This window comes from Sturnira hondurensis, unplaced genomic scaffold, assembly GCF_014824575.4.
Source record: "Sturnira hondurensis isolate 20B ecotype Veracruz unplaced genomic scaffold, ASM1482457v3 Scaffold0008640, whole genome shotgun sequence".
NCBI lineage: Eukaryota > Metazoa > Chordata > Mammalia > Chiroptera > Phyllostomidae > Sturnira > Sturnira hondurensis.
Genome location: NW_028081271.1, coordinates 10,329,916 through 10,349,774, shown reverse-complemented (window position 1 = coordinate 10,349,774; position 19,859 = coordinate 10,329,916). Strand labels below are relative to the sequence as shown.

General features: G+C 39.0%; 1 protein-coding gene across 2 annotated transcripts in view; it reads left to right on the top strand.

Annotated features, from left to right (window-relative positions):
- The window catches only part of TUSC3 (tumor suppressor candidate 3), a 117,046-nt gene that overhangs the window by 7,420 nt on the left and 89,767 nt on the right, over positions 1-19,859 (top strand). For both annotated transcript variants that reach the window (XM_037055277.1, XM_037055276.1), the window contains exon 2: positions 19,603-19,772. In XM_037055277.1, coding sequence (XP_036911172.1) covers positions 19,603-19,772 — 170 coding nt within the window. The remainder of the gene's footprint in view (positions 1-19,602; positions 19,773-19,859) is intronic.

Below are 19,859 nucleotides of genomic sequence, written 5' to 3'. Positions count from 1 at the left end.
GGCATGAAAAACTCTGATGTACAGAACTAAGCAGATAAACAAACAGAAGAGATTTTCATTGAATCAGTAAATATTTGAGTACTGACTCAATGTTGTTAGCCTTTGTTCTAGGTGGCACCAGTGCAGAAAACAAGCAAAACGTGCAAAAACTGTCACCCTCCCGGAGCGTCTCCAGCTGCAGGGAGTTCGGACAGCCCCAAGTTCTTGGATCTGGTTATGTTTGACACCAGACCTCTCTCTCCTTCCGTGTTTTATGTTTTTACACAGTTCCTTTTCACCCAGGCTAGGTGGAATTAGGCTTGTGTCATTTTTAATTAAAGCAGTTCAACAAATATGAAAGCCATTTATCATTTCTTTGAGCTTTGATTAAGAAGATAGTACAGAATTTAAACTATATAAATAAATTGGTGAAATACACATTTATTTTTATAGTACAGGTTCAGTATGAAGATGCTGGCTAAGCCAGTCCTAATCCTTAGGTAATTTTAGCTCCTTCTGTTGCCATTTTGGGGTGATATTTTGATCCTGGAAGATATTCCTGTCTTTTTTTTTTAATCTTTTATCAGGCTCAGCTGGGGAATGCAGCATTTTCCTGTTGAGGGAGCCTAACTGGCATTCAGATCTTCAGATCCTCAATCCATGTTTTGGTCTCTCGTTAGTTTTCCTGTACTCACTTGGTGGCTGCCTCCTTTTCTCCCTCCCTCCTTCCGTCTTCCACCTCCACCATCGAGACCTCCAGGGATTCACCTTCTGCATTCCTCATTGTTGTTACCAAAAGGATACAGCTATGGTTATATTTTAAATACAAGTACATTGAGTATGGGTAACTGCACAGGCGGCGTCCTTCTTTCTCAAGCATTCCCTCTGTCCCTCTGTGCTTGGCTGTCTGTCCACTGCCCTCATTTCTTCCCCAGGGCAGTGAGAGTTCATCAGCTGCTCTTTTTTTTGCTCAGATCTTTTTCTTAAAACTGGAGGCTCTTTTCTCATTTCTGTAGGTAGGTTAAGGTAGGCTTGGAAAATAGATGTGTTTTAATAAACTGTTCAGCTGCCTCTTCACCCCATGAGAGTAATTTATGTGTTGATAATTTGTTTTCTGGTAACTGCATCACAATGCTTACTTTAGGGTTTTTAGTCACAGTTGTTTCCTTAAGGGCCAGAGCTCATTTGTAACTAGTGTTGTCTCATTCCTCTTGAAAGGGGAGGTTTGAGGGGTTTATATTGTGGTCCCAGTCAGCGTGGACTGCTATATCAGTATGGTAGGCGGGGTGCCTTATAAACCACAGAAACTTGTGTCTCGCAGGTCTGCAGGCTGGGAGTGCAGTCAGGGTGCCGGCAGCATTGGTTCTGGGGAAGATGCTCTGCCAGCATTGGTTCTGGGGAAGATGCTCTGCCGGTTGCTGGTGGCCGGGTTCTCATTTCAACCTCACATGGCACCTAAGGGGCAGGAGAGCTCTCTGTCCTTTCCTATGGCAGTCATCTGGTTCGCCCTGGGGACCCGATCACCTCTCAGCACCGTCGCTTTGAGAATGCGGGTTTCAACTCGTGAGTTTTGGGGTGTGACACACACATTCAGTGTCCTGCAACCACCTTAGAGAAATAGGTCAATAAACCATTTTAAGCTAGATGTTACACTTAGTGTTCAAATGGGTTTTCATGTGGGTGTAAATCACGTAGAAGTCATTTATAGGGCTCAGCCAATTAGAACCTGATAACTGCGTCTCACTTCTTCTGGTCAGAGGGACTGTCTCCTGCTGTGCACTCACTGTCTTCCTGTGACTGTATTTTAAGTTTTTTGGGAAGGAGAAAAGGCAATTCAAATTTGGGATTTTTTCCTATGAAATACTTAGTTATTTCATTTTTTATTGTTTAGACAAATTTTATATTTATTGTAAGCTTAATCATCAAAAACAATTAGCAATTTTTTAAATATACTAAAGATGTTAAATGTCCTTTAAAATACACATTTATTCAACCGTTGAATACTTTCTGTGTATCTTCATATTTTTTAGATCTTCCGTGTTAGGGAGTAACGGGACGTTTGTAAAGTTCGTTCCTTCGTGAGTTTGATTCTTTGTTCTAAGAAGGACTGAGGTTCCCTTGTGAAGTGGCTGGTATTGTGGTATCAAAAGACTAAGCTGTAATCATTTGATTTCATTTTGAAATGATTATTTTAAATTGTCCTTTTTCTTGGTGGAATGGAATATCTTCATGAAAACTAACTGAAATATTAAGATGTTAAATATATAATGTATGTGTATGTATGTTGTTTGATATATAATAATATATAGATTTTATTTCAAAATTCTTTGAGATGTACTTTTGTTTTTTTTAAGATTAAATCCTTTTAATTTTTAAAAATATTTTTTTATTTATTTTTAGAGAGAGGTGAAGGGAAAGAGAAAGAGTGGGAGAGAAACATCAATGTGTGGCTGCCTCTCATGTGTCCCCTCCTGGGGACCTGGCCTGTAACCCAGGCATGTGCCCTGACTGGGAATCGAACCAGCGACCCTTTGCTTCACAGGCCTGTTCTCAATCCACTGAGCTACACCAGCCAGGGCGAGATGTACTTTTACAAATATATAATTTATATTTTTGGTAGAAATGATACGTGTTTTGGACTTATAAATTATACTTTTATATCCTAAATTAATGTGAGTTTTAAATCTAGGAAAGAGTTATAAAAGTTAATCATAAATTTGTGATCTATATATTAAAATATGTATTAATTGCAAATGGATATAATGGCAACTGATAAGATTACCAGGTTCAGATTCTGAGACTGACCTTAGTATTTTTCCTGTTGAAATTTAAGATTATGAATATACTCATTACTTACTTGAAGCTACTTAGCACAAAAGTTGTCTTTTTAATTTTTCTAAGTAAAAGTTTGCATGAAAGCAACAAATCAGAGGTTTTGAATGATGTGTTCAGAACTCTTGCTTTCTTAATTGTGAGAGACTAAATCATAAGCTCATTAGTCAACAGACCAACTTCCTTTTTTTGTAGGTAATTAGGAAATTCATTGCTTTTTCTCTCAGGTTGTGAAAATGGACCTAAATTAAATTTGTTGTTATTTTTTGAAGAGTGAGACTTAAACCAGTTTTTACAAATTCGTTTTTGTCATTCCAACACCTTTCTTTATTACTTGTGCACCCTATGGGTTGAGGACCCCTTCGTGCTATGAGGAAGGACACTTTGGCCACTTTGAGTATCTACAACTTTATCTTGTTTCTAAAAATGCATATTACCATTTTAAAATTGGCAATTAAGTAATGACCGTTCAAAGAGATTAAAAGTTAAAGGTGCTGTAAAAAAACTTAAAGAGACATATAATTCATCATCAGAATTAGAATATATTCTGGAAGAAAAGGAGATGCTGATAATAATGACCCCATGGCAATAAGAATAAACTAGGACTCCTCCAAGCATATATAATTCAAGTAGCACTAATCACGTTGTTTTGTAAGAACAGCATAAGTGGTATATGTCGGTTTGTTTACATGTTTAAAAAATGCAAATTTACCATCTTACGCTGTGCATCCTAGAGTTAAAAATTGAAATAATGTTTTATTTGATGTGAATCGCGTCAGGACAGTTTACAACTGCTTAGATATTTTTAAGATAGGAAGCATGATTTGAACTCTCTAATTTTCATTTGGTTACGTCTTACAGTGTGTTTCTCTATTCTATTTGATGTCTCCTTTAATTCGCCAAACGTGGTCTTTCCAGTTCTTTGAACCAATTTGTCATAGCTACTTTGACGTCTTTAAGTTCAATAGCTGGGCCCAGTCAGAGAGAGTTTTTTTTCTCACCTGCTTTTTTCTTTTCCTTGCAAGAAAAGATTACACTTTTCTGTTTCTCTTCCTGTCTTTTTCTTATTGTTGTTGAAAACTGGAATTTTGAGATTTGAGCAACTCTGTATTCTGACTACTGTCCCCATTCTCCAGATCATCATTATTCCTTTACATTTTTTATGATATTTGCTTAGTGGATGGCCTGGATTAATTCTATGGAGTGTGTTTTCCTGCAGTAATCAACCTCTAATTATAATGCTTAGCTTTGTGCCCTCCTTGTTTTTATTTGTAAGCCTGGCTTCCCAGGAATTGCCAGTTTTTGGTTAGAGGTTGGGACTGAGAGCCCTGACACAGTAAGTCTCCCAGCGTTGCCAGTGGTCTGTGTGCGGTTGCCGGGATGTCTTCAGAGTCCAGGGAGTTGTCCCGTCTGCCCCGAGTTCAGCCTGGGATCAGCGGCCGGCAGACACTTTTTCTGGTTGTTCCTGAGCTTGTGCAGTCTTGCAGACCACCAGGGGCGAGTGTAACCTGCACAGGATGGTTTTGCTGTCTGTTTCCCCGAATCCCTCTGTTAAATTCATGACCAGTGCATTGTTTTTCTCGCTGCTTCTAGTGTCTGTTCTTAAAAATCCAGTTGCTTGCCAATGGAACCTGTTTTACAGAATACCTTGGGCAGTGCTGTGGGGTTGCAGGTTCTCATGTCTTCTCTTCTGGACAGAGCCTTTGGTGAAGTGTCCTGGGGCTGGGGTCCCCTGAATGACACCCCCACCGGAGGAGCAGGAGTTAGAGGGAGTGGGGGCCTCTCTTCTTAGTTGGTCCCTCCCAGTGTGGAGCCCGCACCTTCTTCACTGAGATCCGGGCTGGGTGAGGAAGGCAGCCTGTCCTCTTCTCTCGGGCTCTCTGCCTGGAAGGGGGAACACCTGCAGCCCAGCACTTCTGGCTGAAATGCCACACGTTCCTGCTGTGCTTACCAAGATCTGGTGAATCAGCTCCAATAAATGCTTCTCAATTTTTTGCATGCCCCTAGGTTTCAGAGAGTATAACGTGTTGTTTTTGATACTTTTTACATTTCATTCTGTTTTGCCCAGGATGGGGGTCTGCCAAGCTCCCCTCACAGCCGTTTTGGAAATCCCAACTCTAGAAACCATTCTGCACATGCATCAGGCATCCGACAGGCAATGACCCCAATACAGGGGAAGCTGAGTGACTTAAAAATGCCATGAACTAGTTGGTGAAGAATCTGACCCTTTTTAATTTTTTCTTCCTAATTTTAGGTTCTACTCATTCTACAATCCCAGTGGCTTCAAACTATTGACAATATAATTAATATAATGTAAAATTCAATTTTGAGATAATGCGGCATGTTCTGAAACCAAACTAGCTGGGATGCGGTTGGCATGGCTGTGAAATCTTTCTCTCCAGTGACTGCCAGGGCTGATCCGAGTCAGTCTAGATGGACGTGCCACCCTCTCTAATGGTTCCTTGTGTGTCTGCGGCTGCTCAGGGAATTTTCTTCCCAATAGGGGCGGTCAGTTCGTATGTGAAGAGCACGCATCTTTGGTAGTGTGTTGCTCGACAAAATTGGTAGGCCCTGTTAAAGATTATTTAATTGCGTATTAATATATGGCATAAAATATGGTTAGTGATTTAAAATAAGAGAAGTAACAACTATAATGTGTATCGTCTCACAGTTGCTCTTTTTTACATGTTATTTCTTGGATTTAAGGCATACACAGTTGATAGGTTGTTAAAATTTCTCATCTCAGCAAAGCGTTGACTTCATGGCAAACTGATCAAGGAGGCGGGGAATGTCTTTTCTTTCTCTTTTTATTATAGTGTAAAAGCGTGGAAAGATTCAACTTATCAGCATTTTCTGTAGTGCTTTTATTTGTTTTGATTAACTCATCGATAATTTATGAAATGCGTACCAGTACCCTTACAAGTGTTTACAGTTTCAGGGGGAATCTCAAGGTGAGGCAAGCATGTCCTGCTCAGAGACCCTGGTTAGTGAGGGAGGCATATCTGTAAACAGACACAGACAACACACTCTGCGTAGGTGGACCCACTTTCTGATCTGTGAGGGTAAGTCCCTGTCTCTGTGTGCTGAGAACTGGAAAGGTTTCAGAGTCAGGTCATTGACTGAGTTTCGTCCTGACTGATGAGGAGGAGTTAGACATGTTGATGAGAACTGCGGGTTAACTATGGAGTGTGTGTGTGGCATTGTTTATAAGATTAAAAAATAATTGGGAAAAATGTGTATGGCCATCATCAAGAGAAATAGAAAAAAATTAACATGAAGGAATTCTCTATAGCAATGGAGATAAATGAATTATGCCTAAAGGTGTTAACATGCATAGGTTTTTAAAACACAATTTTGATGTAACAGTTTCAATATGGTATTGGAAGAGGATATGAGACATCAGGATTTGTTTCTTTTTGCTGTTATATTTAGATGGCAAAAGTAAGCCTTCGAATAGTGGTTGATGACTGTGGTAGCAGAGTGGAAACTCCATTAACGTTTAGGATTGTGTTACTCTGAAATAACTTAATCTGTCTATTTCTGGCCTGTTTATCACCAGAAAAGCTCAAAACTGTACTTTGCTGGACCCAGAAAAATGGTTTTATTTGTTGGGCTTATATTGGTTTCCTTTTTTCTCTTTTCTCTAATGGTTCACTAAATCAGATTTGAAATTTCTGGGATTGCTTTCTTCAGTCTTAGTAAAGAGATACATAAAACCCTGGTTATCAAAGAGCTTTTGATACATATTCCAGGTAATTTTTCTGAAATGATCTAAGGTATCCATCAGTAAAGATAAATGTAGTGGTAACTGCAAGTTACAATATAATGAAACATCCTCATTTTCTCAAATACCAGCCTGACCAAAAGTAAGGATTAGAGTGACATGAAGTGAGTATAGATTTCAAAAGAGGAGAATCAATCAATAGATGGGAAGATTAGTCCAGGGCCAGCCAAGAGGCTTGTGGTCACTGATGCCCTGCCCGGCTGCACTCACCACTTCCGCTTAGAGGCATCACAGTGTCTTGTCCTTCAGCTCCTCTTTCTGGTTGTCTCTTTCACTGGCTCTCTCCAGGGCACAGTGACTGTCGTTCTGTTGTTTATTAAGTGATGCAGGTAAACATTTCAAACAGCATAGAAATTTATAAAGTAGAAATGAACCTATCCCTATAATCTTTTCCTCTAGAAGTAAACCAGTTAGCTGTAGATCATTTTGGGTATTTAGCATGAATGTAAAATAAGTTGAGCAAACAGGCACACTCATGTATTTTGAAATATGAATTAATACTTGAAACAAAATTCTGATAAATAATCCTATCAGTTACTTACAGGGAAATTGCGAATGTCCTCTTAGGTGAGTCTGTGTCTCACCTTGTTAATGGCTGTAGTAGAGTTCTGCTCTCTGCCATGCTTCTGACCTTCTTTCACAGGCATGTGTAAGATTAACAAATGTTTGCAGTTACAAACAGCAGTGTAGCGAATATCTTTTTTTATATAAGCCCATGTGCCGTGACTGATCGTTTCTTCAGGATAAATTGTTGGAGTGTTATTGCTGTACTAAAGGGTGCACTCATTCCAATTTTATGTGCACCATTTGGGAGACTTTGAAAGATGATACCAGTNTGGCTGTAGTAGAGTTCTGCTCTCTGCCATGCTTCTGACCTTCTTTCACAGGCATGTGTAAGATTAACAAATATTTGCAGTTACAAACAGCAGTGTAGCGAGTATCTTTTTTTATATAAGCCCATGTGCCGTGACTGATCGTTTCTTCAGGATAAATTGTTGGAGTGTTATTGCTGTACTAAAGGGTGCACTCATTCCAATTTTATGTGCACCATTTGGGAGACTTTGAAAGATGATACCAGTGTATATCCATGTTGTGTCCCTTCACATTTTATAGTGGTATCTTTAATATACCATTACATTTGTGAGTTAAATGAAGCAAAATAGTTGTGTGATATTTTTGCCAAATGAATATTAGCACTAAACATGGGGCCTTACATACATTCTACTTCCTAGTTTTAATGATACGTTTTTACCCTGAGCTGCTACCTCTGATCACAGTAGCAAAGGTTCTAAAAGGAGGACTTTTGCCCCAGGTGGGTGGGGACGGGTGTCTGGACGGAGGGCTGTGTCAGCGTGAGAGTGTTCTGTTAATTCTGTTTCTGCATTTCCAGTACAAGGGAGGTCCACTGGTAGCTTCTCCATTCCTGAGTTCTTTATTTTGATTTGTCTCCTGGTTGCAGTTCATCCTCAAGTAGTTCCCCCCATCCCAAAGGGTCTAATTTGTGCTGAATTCATTAATTTTGTGCTTGCTTTGCTACCTTCCCTTACTTTTGTACTTTTGGTAAACAGTATATTTCAATATGATATGTTCTTGGTATTAAAGGGATAAATGGAACAATAGTAGGGACATCTCATTCTGTCCTGGGGGCGGTTTGAAGTTAGGATATTTTCTCTAGTGTCACTCAATGACTTATACGTAAAGCCCCACATGAGACATTTCTTTGGAGATTTGGGGGCTTCCAATTTCTGGGCCTTTGCTGGTAATACAAAATCGAGTTAGTAAGTAGCCATGACGATTTTAATACCTTTTATACAAAATAACCAGGCATATCTTTTTTCTACCCAAAATATTTGACTTATTCCTGCTATTCGGAAGTAGTTTGGTAGGCGAAATAGAATTGGAAGGCACTGGAAAACATTTTAAGTGCATTTAAAGCTTTGTTCTTGGCTTGTTTTCTGTTGGAGTCCATTTAATTTTTCTTGTTTTTAATCATTTAACCATCACAGATTTTACTGATTAGTTTGTGTGACTTAAGAATAAACTTGCTAAGAAAAATCATCTCTCAATTTTGCAGTGTATAAATAGTTGATATTTTTGTTTTTACGTATTCTTGTAGTAGAGAGTTTTCTTGAGCTGTGCCACATGGTAGGTTGCTGTCAGTACTGAGGAGTTCTCTCCAAACCTGCCTTCCAGGGCGGTGCAGACCGTTCTGTGATACCATGTCTGTTACGACAGGGTATCTGCTACGCTCGCTGACACGGGTAATGGCTTTCTTGCCCGGACCTGTGCCCTCCAGGGCGTGAGGCCAGATGGCTGTGCAGCTGCAAGAAGACGTTCTTTTCCGCTCCTACAGCTGCCACGATTCTTTGTAGCTGGTTCCTGTTCAAAAATGCGGTATTTCTTTATGTAGCAGTAAATATCTAACAGAAAGATGTGGAGTTCAAAAAAGATGGTGACAGAAACTAATGCAATGGAATGAAAACGGGATGCTTATTTGGCCTCTTTTATGACGGTCCCATATCAAAATGACTTTGTATTTTGATCCCTCAGCAATCAAAACAATGATGCCATCTCTTGACAGCAGAGTATGGAACTTAAGCAATGTTATAGTGAAAAACAGTCACGAAGAGAGCCCATGTGAATTTTTAGAAAACCCCCAAACAACAATCAAAAACCTCTTTACTTTTTAGTAACAAATAAAACAGAATGACTCCCAACTCTGAAAAAAACCTCCCTTTTGACTATACACATGACTTTATGATTTATCTGTAGATAAACTTGTATAGTTATAACTAACCTTCCATTCTCTTTTCACTTATGGTAGAATTTTTTCATTAGTTACAGATTACATACGTATGATTCCAGTCCCTAATATTTCATTGTTTTAATGTGCTCTATTTTTATTTTTAATGCTGTTAACTATATACCTGTGCTTAGGTTTTTTTCTCTTTGAAATTTTTAGTGTATATTTTAAAAGGTGTGGCCTGGCTGGTGTAGCTCAGTGGATTGAGTGCGGGCCTGCGAACCAGACGATCGCGGTTCGATTCCCAGTCAGGGCACATTCCTGGGTTGCAGGCCAGTTCCCAGCAGGGGCCAGTTCCCAGCAGGGGATGCACAAGAAGCAACCATACATTGATGTTTCTCTTCCTCTCTCCTTCCCTTCCCCTCTATAAATAAATAAATATACATTAAAAAAGGTGTGATTAATAAATTAACCAATATAATCAGTTTAATGTATTTTGTATCAATGATTTTGTGTAGGGCCTTACATTTTGGGGATGGGGTTTGTATCGGATAGACCCGAATTTATATAATTTTATACATTCACTAATTTAGTTTCATTATCACTACTGGTGTCAAGTACAAAATTTTCAAAACACTATACAAAGTTCTCTTTAATAAAATTAAGGTAGAACAGCATTTAATGGTATGATCCTTAAAATTTATTGTTGCCATGGGAGAGTTAAGCTTCTCATGGAGCAAGAATTCTGACATTTTTCAGTGCATAATTGATATCGATGTCTTTATGTAAATGCATTGCCTTTTTGTAAATTAAATAGTTAAGTTAGCATTAAATTCTTGAATTATTAGTTTTAAATTTTGCCACTGTAATTCTTAAGTTCACTATATATCCTGGACATATATAAAATGCCAATTATATATACAAGTGTAGGTAACAGTTGCTTTCTTTATAATATTCTTTCCACTTTTGAACCAGTGAATAAAAAGTCTAGTTCAAACTGGAGTCTGACACTTTAAAATAAAGCGCCTGTCTGGAGCCAGCCACGTTCAGGATGCCTTGAGGGATACAAAATAGCCAACATGTGCATCTTGCTTCAGGGACACTTTCTGAGGCGAGTTCGGGCTGATAAAGCCACTAAGTACGTGAGTGTTGTTACTGGACACTTTTCTGTGTCTCCAGAGATAGTTCACTTGAATACTGAATACTGCAGCACCATCAGTTGAAGGTTTCTCCTTTCTAAAAAAAATCGATCATTTGAATAAGAGTTTTCTCAAATAACTTGATATCTACCTTTTTCAGTTAGATGTGAATTAAGTTAGGTACTACCCTCTTTGACATGTTGGGCTTTAAAAAGTGTGTGTGAGACTCTCCCCACACACCAGCTTTTAGGTACCTCGGTACCCGTCGTGGGGTGCTGGGTTCCCTTTGATGTGCTTAACACACACCAGGTTCTCTTTAGCGCGTCCTCTGAGGTGGATTGGTCTGAGGTTTTCCTCTACTGCTTTCTTTTCATTTTAAAGAGCTTGATATTAAATACATCAAAAAACTTTCAGTTGATTTATTTAAAGTATTTTGAATCTCTTAGTCTTTCACCTTTGAAGTACTGGGAGGTGAGATTTTCCTGCAGTGTGTTAGGTTTACAGCAGAGGTGCCGTAATTTGCTGGGTTCCTAACTGAGTAAACTGCGTGTTCAGATCGGTGCCCTCTCAGGGCCTGTGCGCTATATGCGCTTTATATTTTCCATCAGAATAGTCTAGTTCCCTGTTCATTGTGTAGCTCACTGTGGTCTTCTGAGTGCTTGTAAAGATAGTGGTGATCTTGATTGAACATTTTTTTGACGTTCATTGGGTGATGTAGTGATTGATCTGTGGTATTTTTGGCTTTAAGCCAAAAATATTTAATTACCCTTCATATTTCATTCAAATCAGAGAATTGTGTAATATTAAGGAAAATGAGTAAGTGTTTTTAGGATCACATGATTTCAGGAATTGAAGATAAGTTTTCTCCCAAATGCAAACAGCCTGCATCTGGCCACTTCTCTTGGATTTATCAGTGGGCGTGGAGTGCGCCTCTTGGATGGTAACGTCTAGAAAAGTAAAGACTCTGATAAAACGGAAGGGGAGATGGAAGGGTCATGAAGTTTCTGTGTGTCATCAAGAGATGCCTTCAGTATGTCCTTCCCATTCTCATCCCAAATCTGTATCCAGTGAGTCACTGTGGACAAACTGTATCGTGGGTATTTTGATGGTAGTGGGCACCTGAGTAAACACAGTGTAGGAGAACGGTGTGCGGGCACACCAGTGGGTGTTCCTCTGGGAAGATGTCTCTTCAAGACGTGAGACCACATCCATCTTTGTTTGGTGCATCTGGTCATCATTAAATGTACGAAGGGATAAAAGGCTGGAAACAGATATATGACTATAAAAGTATTAGATTAGTGAGGGTTTTTTTGTACGTAAGCTTTACTTTGGAATGAGCCATTTTATTATGGTTGTTTCATGAAATGTATCATTTCTTTGTATTTTTATAAACTGGTTTGTCAAAATATGAGAAGATTTGAGTAATATATGTTGAGGACCAATTTGTTTATTATAGTGAATTGCCTTAAAATTCAGCTTTCATAAAAACATTAAGGTAAAAATACAAGACAGATGGCCGGGTACCTATATATAATATGACTGACTGTCTTAACTTTGTACATAGGTGGGACCTGCTTGCTCTTGCTTTTCACCATGTAATAGGTAAGGACAGGGTTTCTTCTTGAAGATTTTAAGTAGTAGGTGTCTTTTCCCGTTCCCGATATGGTGGACTTATGACACCCGTGTTCCTGTTTCCCAGCCTTGTGTCAGTAGCAGACTGCTCACATGCTCTTTACATAGTGCCAGTCAAGGTTTCCTCTGTGCTGAATCTAGATAGCCAGTGCCAGCCAGTAGCGTGCACAGAAATAAGATCTTTCGTGCCATCCCGTCTGAGCTGGCACTGAGCCTCGCACTCAACAGCAAAGCCACGACCGTGACATCAGTGTCAATAATAGTCTTTGCTGCTAGAGCTTCATTGCCCTAAGGTCTTGTGAGGAGGATCTGCTGTGCTCCTTCCTCTTTCACGTTCCGTAAATTTAACACAACGCTTGTCCAGTAATTAGTAATCTGCGTTGCTTGTTTATAAACTTAGCACAGTGTTTGTCATGTAATAAGTACCGAGAAAACATTTGGTAGCTCCAAGATTTAAGATATTAATGAGATTTTAAAACTCCTCACTGCAGACGTTCCTTTAGCAGCCTGATCGCTGTTGCTGATAGAAATTGCCCCGAAGGGAAGGGAACAAAATTTGAGTGCCTGTCCTTTGCAGGAGGATGTGCTATGACTTTTCCACACATTTGTTCACTTAATTTTACCAACATCATTGTGAGATATTTTGCCAAATTTAGAGATGAAGGAACTGAGATTCATGGAAATAACTTGGTCAGGTAACATTGCATATAAATGCAGAATCACCATTTAGACTTCAGCCATCAAATTCTTTTTCAGTTTTAAAATAGACATATGGCGCCTTTTCAGTTTTCTAAGGATACATTATAGTTCATCTTTTGAATGTTCCTGAGGTCCCTGAAATATATAGTTCCTTTAGGAATGATTTTTTTTAGCTTGTTTCATTCTCCAGTGGGAACAGGGAATTAAGATCCATGACTGTTACTTTCTGTAAGAGGCCAAGGGGGGCAACCAAACAGAGAAGATGATGAAGTCTTCAAACTAGTTCTGGCGAAGTGAATGGGAGTGGGAAGGCCAAAATCCCAGCAGAGAGGAGTACAGATGACCCTGGAAGTGGAACTATTTTGAAGGGACGAATGCACCCAAGCTTGTCCTGCAATGGGGCAATAGTGCTATCACAGAGAAATGCAATGCTAACAGTGGAATAAACCCTGTTTGAGGCTATGGCTCAACCTGTGATTCTTCTCAGATCATTGTATTCACTGATCAGATCTTCATTCCTTATGGAATATTTCTACCACAGCACTTGTAACATTTTCCTTGGAGAATTAGCTTACCCTTCTCTGTAACAGTTGCTTCTGAAAGTGTGAGTCAACCATGGTGCCCTGAGAACCTCCCTGCCTAGACCTTTTCTCCCCCCAGTACAAAGCTAATCGATCGATTACTTCTGTCCTATTTCCTGAATAGAGAATCTGTCATTTGACTCTCTTTAATTATGTGTTCTAAATTCACTTGGAGCACACATTGTTTTTGCTATTATATTCTTCCAGTGTATTGGCACTGCTTAAATACATTTTCCTATGTTATCTTAAAAACCTTTAAGCAACTGGAAAGTACAAGTTAATTTGTTTATCTGGCCTAGTTTTTACCATAAATGATGCATGCTTACAAAGAATTACTTTCTAGGCCTAGCCAGGGAATTAAATTAGAGGACTTTTAAAATAAACTGTCTTACTGTGTAGAAAAGTCTACTTTTGTTTACATAGTTCCCCAGGGTTTTTTTTTTTAGGAGTGTGTATGTGAAGGGGGTGGGGTATAGAGTGATATCACACACAAACATGTAACACACATATATATGTACCACTACATGGAGAAAACAGCATAGGAAGTAACAACAGAAAAACTGAGTTTGATTCCCTACTTAACCACTTATTATTTTGATCTTGAGTTAAGTAATTTAGGTTCTCTGACCCTGAGTTTTTTTCTCTGCGCAATAGTAATGTTGGTTGGCACCTGACATGCTGGGTTCCTAGTATAGTACCTGACATATTGGAAATCCTCATTAGATAGTTCTTTCTTCTTGCTGATTATGAGCCTTATATTAAGGTATGGATGATAATGTTCCATTTTAAAAATAAACAATTTTTATGATTTCCATAACAAATGTGGCTAATTGTCATGAACTCTTTATCAGTGATGATACGTTGACATTATCGAGGTGGGAAGGCACATGTTTTCATTTGGCTTCAGCAGGTTTATGGTTTTCTTTGCTTATAAAGACCATGGATATGGTTAATGTAGTTTATTGTAGACCTAATATTTCTTTGGTGTGCAAAGATAAGAAGATTCAGAAGTGATGTTGTTAACAGTGCCTTGTTAGTGTTTTTTAGTGTGCACAGATGCGAAGCTTCTAAAATAGTGAGTCCAAGCCGCACATCCTATAGCAATTTCAGGTGCTTCCGACTCTTGGATTGTTGACTCTAAAACACCGTTAAGTTGCTTGAGGCAAGAGATATAAATACTGATCACTTTGCTCCTTATGGGTTGGAAGTGAATAACAGTAAGTAATCTAGTATATTATAGGAATAGGTTCAGAAATGAATATGCCAAAAGAAGTAGAAGTATTTTCTTGATTAATTTCTATTTTAGAAGTTTATAAATTTGTACATAAAATTTGAGCTCTTAGAAATTTGCCTCTGACATGTGTTTGTGAAATACCAATCTCTTATAGTGATTTTAAAGTATGTTAAAACTACTACAGCTTACCCCAGCTGGTGTAGGTCAGGGGATTGCGCATGGGCCTGCAAATCAACTGGTCACTGGTTTGACATGTGCTGGGGCACATGCCTGGGGTGTGAGCCAGGTCCCCAGCAGGGAGTACGCTAGAGGCAACCACACCTTGATGTTTCTCTACCCGTTTCTTCTTCCCCTTACTCTAAAAATAAAACCTTAAAAAACAAAAAGCTACTAGAGCTCAGTTAGAGATATTTTGGGTTCTCTCTTATCTTTCTATTGCTCTTGTAAAAAGAATTTAGAAGTATATCCTAAATTATTAGTTAAAAATGTCTAATTAAAGGGTAGCAGAACTCCTACTTCAGTTGTATACAGCTTCAGTATCTATTATGTCCTTTGGACTTTTCAAGAATCTGGGGCTGCAAAGGTCATAAGGCATGATTTTTGCCCCTGAGGAACTGCGACTGTATTGGGAGAGGCAGCCATATGAGAAATAATAAATGTGGTACGTGGTCTAGTAGAGGATCTCCAAAGGAGGGCCTGCCAGTCCCTAGGTGGCTGATGGAAGAATCCTTGCGTGAGCGGGCGTCAGTGGAACAAGAGAAATTCACCAAGGAGTGACAGCGGAAGAGGGGTGAGGTGCATGTTTCCTTTATGCTAGGCCTGGTGATATAAAAAGCGCTGTGTTTCTGAGATTGAATAAAGCAGTGGCTTCTCAAATTAGTCTTCATGTTAGAACTGTGGAAGAAATGCATGAAGAAAAATACTGATTCTTAGGTACTCCATTCCAGGTATGAGATATATGAGGTATCTTACAATGGTCTCAGCACTGTACAGGTCTTGCACCTCATTTAAATTTATTCCTAGCTATTTCATTTTTTATACAACGGCACATGCGACTGTTTTCTTCATTTCTGATAGTCCATTATTGGTGTGTAAGAGCTCAACCAATTTCTGAATATTTTATGTCCTGTCACTTTACTGAAAGAGTTTCTTAGCTCTAGGAGTTTTTAATGTAATCTTTAGGGCTCTCTATATGCAGTATCATATCTACAAATAATGACAGTTTTACTTCTTCCTTTCTAGTTTGGATCCCTTTTATTTCTTCTTGTCTGAACTGTGTGTCTAGGACTATGTTGAATAAAAGTGGTGAAAGTGAACATCCTTGCTTTATTCCTGATCATAAGGAATGTGCTTTTAGCTTTTCACTGTGAATTATGACATTAGTTGTGGATTTGTCATATATGGTCACTACCGTGTTGAGTAGATCAATGGAACAGAACAGAGAGCCCAGAAATCAACCCATACCTATATGGTCAAATAATCTATGCCGAAGGAGGCAAGAATATACAGTGGGGTAAAAACAATGTCTGCAGTAAATGGTGTGAAAGCTGGACAGGTAACACACAAAACAGTGAGACTAGACCACTTTCTCACACCATATACAAGAGTAAACTCAAGAGTGGGTAACAGACTTAAATGTAAGACCCAAACCCATAAAACTCCTAAAAGAAAACATTGGCGATAAACTCTTTGACATGGCTTTTAGGAATGTTGCATATATATATATGTACCACTATATATGTTGCAATATATATATATATATATCGTGCTATACATGATACGTCTCTCTCTATATATATCATACAGCTCCTCAGGCAAAGGAAAAATAAACAAGTGGGACTACAGTAAACTAAAATGTTTTGCACAGCAAAGGAAGCCAACAAAACAAAAAGATAACCTACCAATGATGCGTCCGATAAGGGGTTAATATCCAAACTTTATAAAGGACTCATACAACTTGACACATAAATAACAACCTAATTAAAAATGGGCAGAGGCCCTGAGTAGACATTTATCCAGTAGAACATACAGATGGCCAGTAGGTGTGTGAAAAGATGCTCAGTGATACTGATGATCAGAGAAACGCAAATTGAAACCTCCGTGAGGTATCACCTCATGGCTGGAAGTGTGGCTGTCATCAATAAATGAACAAACAACAAGTGTTAGTAAGGATGTGGAGAAAAGGGAACCTTCGTGCTTTGTTGGTGGGATTGCAGATTGGTGTGGCCACTGTGGAAAACATGGAGTTTCCTCAGTTTAAAAATAGAACTACCATATGACCCAGCAATTCTACTTCTGGATATCTGTGTGAATCCAAAACACTAATTCAAAAATATATATGCATCCCTATGTTCATTGCAACGTGATCTGTAATAGCCAAGATGTGGAAGCAACCTAAGTGCCCATCAATAGAGGACTGGATAAAGAAGATATGATACATATATGCAGCGGAATGTTACTTGGCCATAAAAAGAATGAAATCTTACCATTTGCAATAATGTGAGTGTACCTAGAGTGTATTGTGCTGAGTGAAATAAGTCATACAGAGAGAGACAAATACCATATCATTTCACCTATATATGGACTCTAAAAAGCAAAAACAAACAAAACAGACTCATAGACACAGAATAAATGATGTTTGCCAGATAGGAGTGGGGTTGGTGGCTGGGGAAAAAGGTGAAGTGATTAAAAAGCACAAATTGGCAGTTACAGAATACTTGTGGGAGGAAATGCAAAGTACGGCACAGGGAATATAGTTAATAATATTCTAATAACTATGTGTGGTGCCAGGTGGCTACTAGACTTATTGGGGGAATCACCTCATAAGTTACATGTCTAACCACCATGTTGTGCACCTGACACAAATACAGTATTCATTGTCGCCTGTAACTGGAAATTTAAAACAAGTCAGTGTACTTTTTGAACACTACTTTTCAAAAGATTAGCATGCTATCATTTGTCAATTCTGCAGATATTTATTGACATATGCCATGCGCTAGTGCCTGCCTTAGGCACCTGGCGTGTAGGAATGAACAAGCAGACCGCAGGTCCCTGCCCTTAAATAGCACGCAGGCACATCAGATCAGCATATCCCGAGCTGAACTCGGTGCTTGCACACTTGTTCCTCTACTTGTGTTTCCCTGTCTTACTGGGTGAGAAAGTGATCCACTCACATGCTCTACACAAAAACTTGATGTCATTTTTGACTCCTTCCTCCATCCGGCTCCTGTGTGGTCACCGAGGCCCGTGGATTAGGAAGCTACGTAGCTCTCGGATCCCTTCACTTCTCCTCCTCTGTCTTCTGCTGTCTCTCAACCAGCCGCTTTGTCCACTCCCTCCTCCAGTCCACTCTCCACTGTGCAACTTGAGAGATCTTTCTAAGACAGAAGTCCCCTTAACACTTTAAAGTAACTTTTTGCTTATCAAATAAACTTATTGTTGACAAATAAAAATTTTGTATATTTAAGGAATAGGAAGTGATGTTTTCAGATATGTATATATTGTGAAATGGTTACCACAATGCAACTAATTAGCATGTCTGTCTCCTCCCATAGTGACCTTTTTTTTAAAGATTTTATTTATCTTTAGAGGGGAAGGGAAGGAGAGACGAGAGAAATATCAACATATGGTTGCCTCTCGCGCGTCCCCTGCCGGGAACTGGCCTGAAACCCAGGCATGTGCCCTGACAGAATTGAACCGTGATCATGTGGTTCGCAGGCCCGCGCTCAAGCCACTGAGCTACACCAGCCAGGGCCCATTGTGACCTTTTTTAAATGTATGAATGCTAAAGAATACTATTCCATTAGCAGATTTCAAGCGTACAATGCATGGTTATTATTATTGTCACCATGCTGTACATTAGGTTTCCAGAACTTGGTAACTGGAAATTTGTATCCTGTGGTCAGTATCTCCCCTTCCCCTCCTCCTCCACCCCCTGCCCCATAGGTTTTTGGTAAACATTATTGTACTCTCTGTTATTATGAATTTAACTACTTTTTATTTTTCTTTTTTTTTAGATTCCACACATAAGTGAGATGTGATATTTATCTTTCTGTGTCTTGCTTCTTTCTCTCAGCGTAGTATTTTCCAGGTTCATTCATATCGTCACAAATGTCAGGGTTTCTTTCTCCTTGAAAATCGAAAAACATTCCATTTTGTGTGGGTTTCTCTACATCCTAATTTCAAGCACTGTAGATTAATTTTTCCTTTTTTGGCCTTGATGTAAGTAGAACCATTCAGCAGACTGTGGATAAGTTTCTTTCCCTCACTTCGTATTTATGAGATTCCTCCCTGCTGTCACATGTTAAAACTTAGAGGGCAGTTTAAGATCAAGTTCAGCTTTGCTAGTCAGGGTGGTGGTGGGACCCAGTGTCTGGCTGGAGCAGAGCAGAGCCGTTGTTGTTGTGATCGTCCCACCCCCTTTTTTTTAATCCTCTTGTGAAGAGAAACCAGGCTTTTCTTGGTATTTTTTATGATTATTTTTGGGTCTATATCCATTGGAATTTTTGGATTGCCAACTACTCCAGCAACCAGGCTAGAATAGATGAGGCCCCGCCCCCAAAAAAAAACCACCCAGCAAACTTTCTGCCATGGTATGTATGTTCAGGTCCTGAGGTTTATAGCCAGTCCTCCTCGTTTCCACTTTTTCAAGCCTCCTTATGCTTGCTTTTTATACAATGACCAATGTTTTTAGCCGTCTTTAGTGGGATGATCAGGGAACACGTCTATTCCATTTTCCTGGAGGTGCAAGCCTATTTTACCTTTGATGTCTGTTTTATAAACCTCTGACATCATTAAGGAAAGTAAAATGAAATATTTTATGCATATAAGGTCAATTAACAATGAACATATTCACCAAAACAAGAACTTTTAACCAAAGTTAATGTTAGCTAAAATATGTCACGTGATTCTGTTTATACTAAATACAAACTGAAGGATTCAAACGCTGTGTAAATTTAAATTCCTATGTTTAATTGCAGAATCTTTTAGCTGAAAAGGTAGAACAACTGATGGAATGGAGTTCCAGGCGCTCAATCTTCCGAATGAATGGTGACAAGTTCCGAAAATTTATAAAGGCGCCACCTCGAAACTATTCTATGATTGTCATGTTCACGGCCCTTCAGCCTCAGCGGCAGTGTTCGGTGTGCAGGTAACTAATGCATTTAAAAATCCTTAAAAACTAATATCCCATGTTTACATATTTGTTAGATTTAATATCAGTGTGTAAAATAGTTGT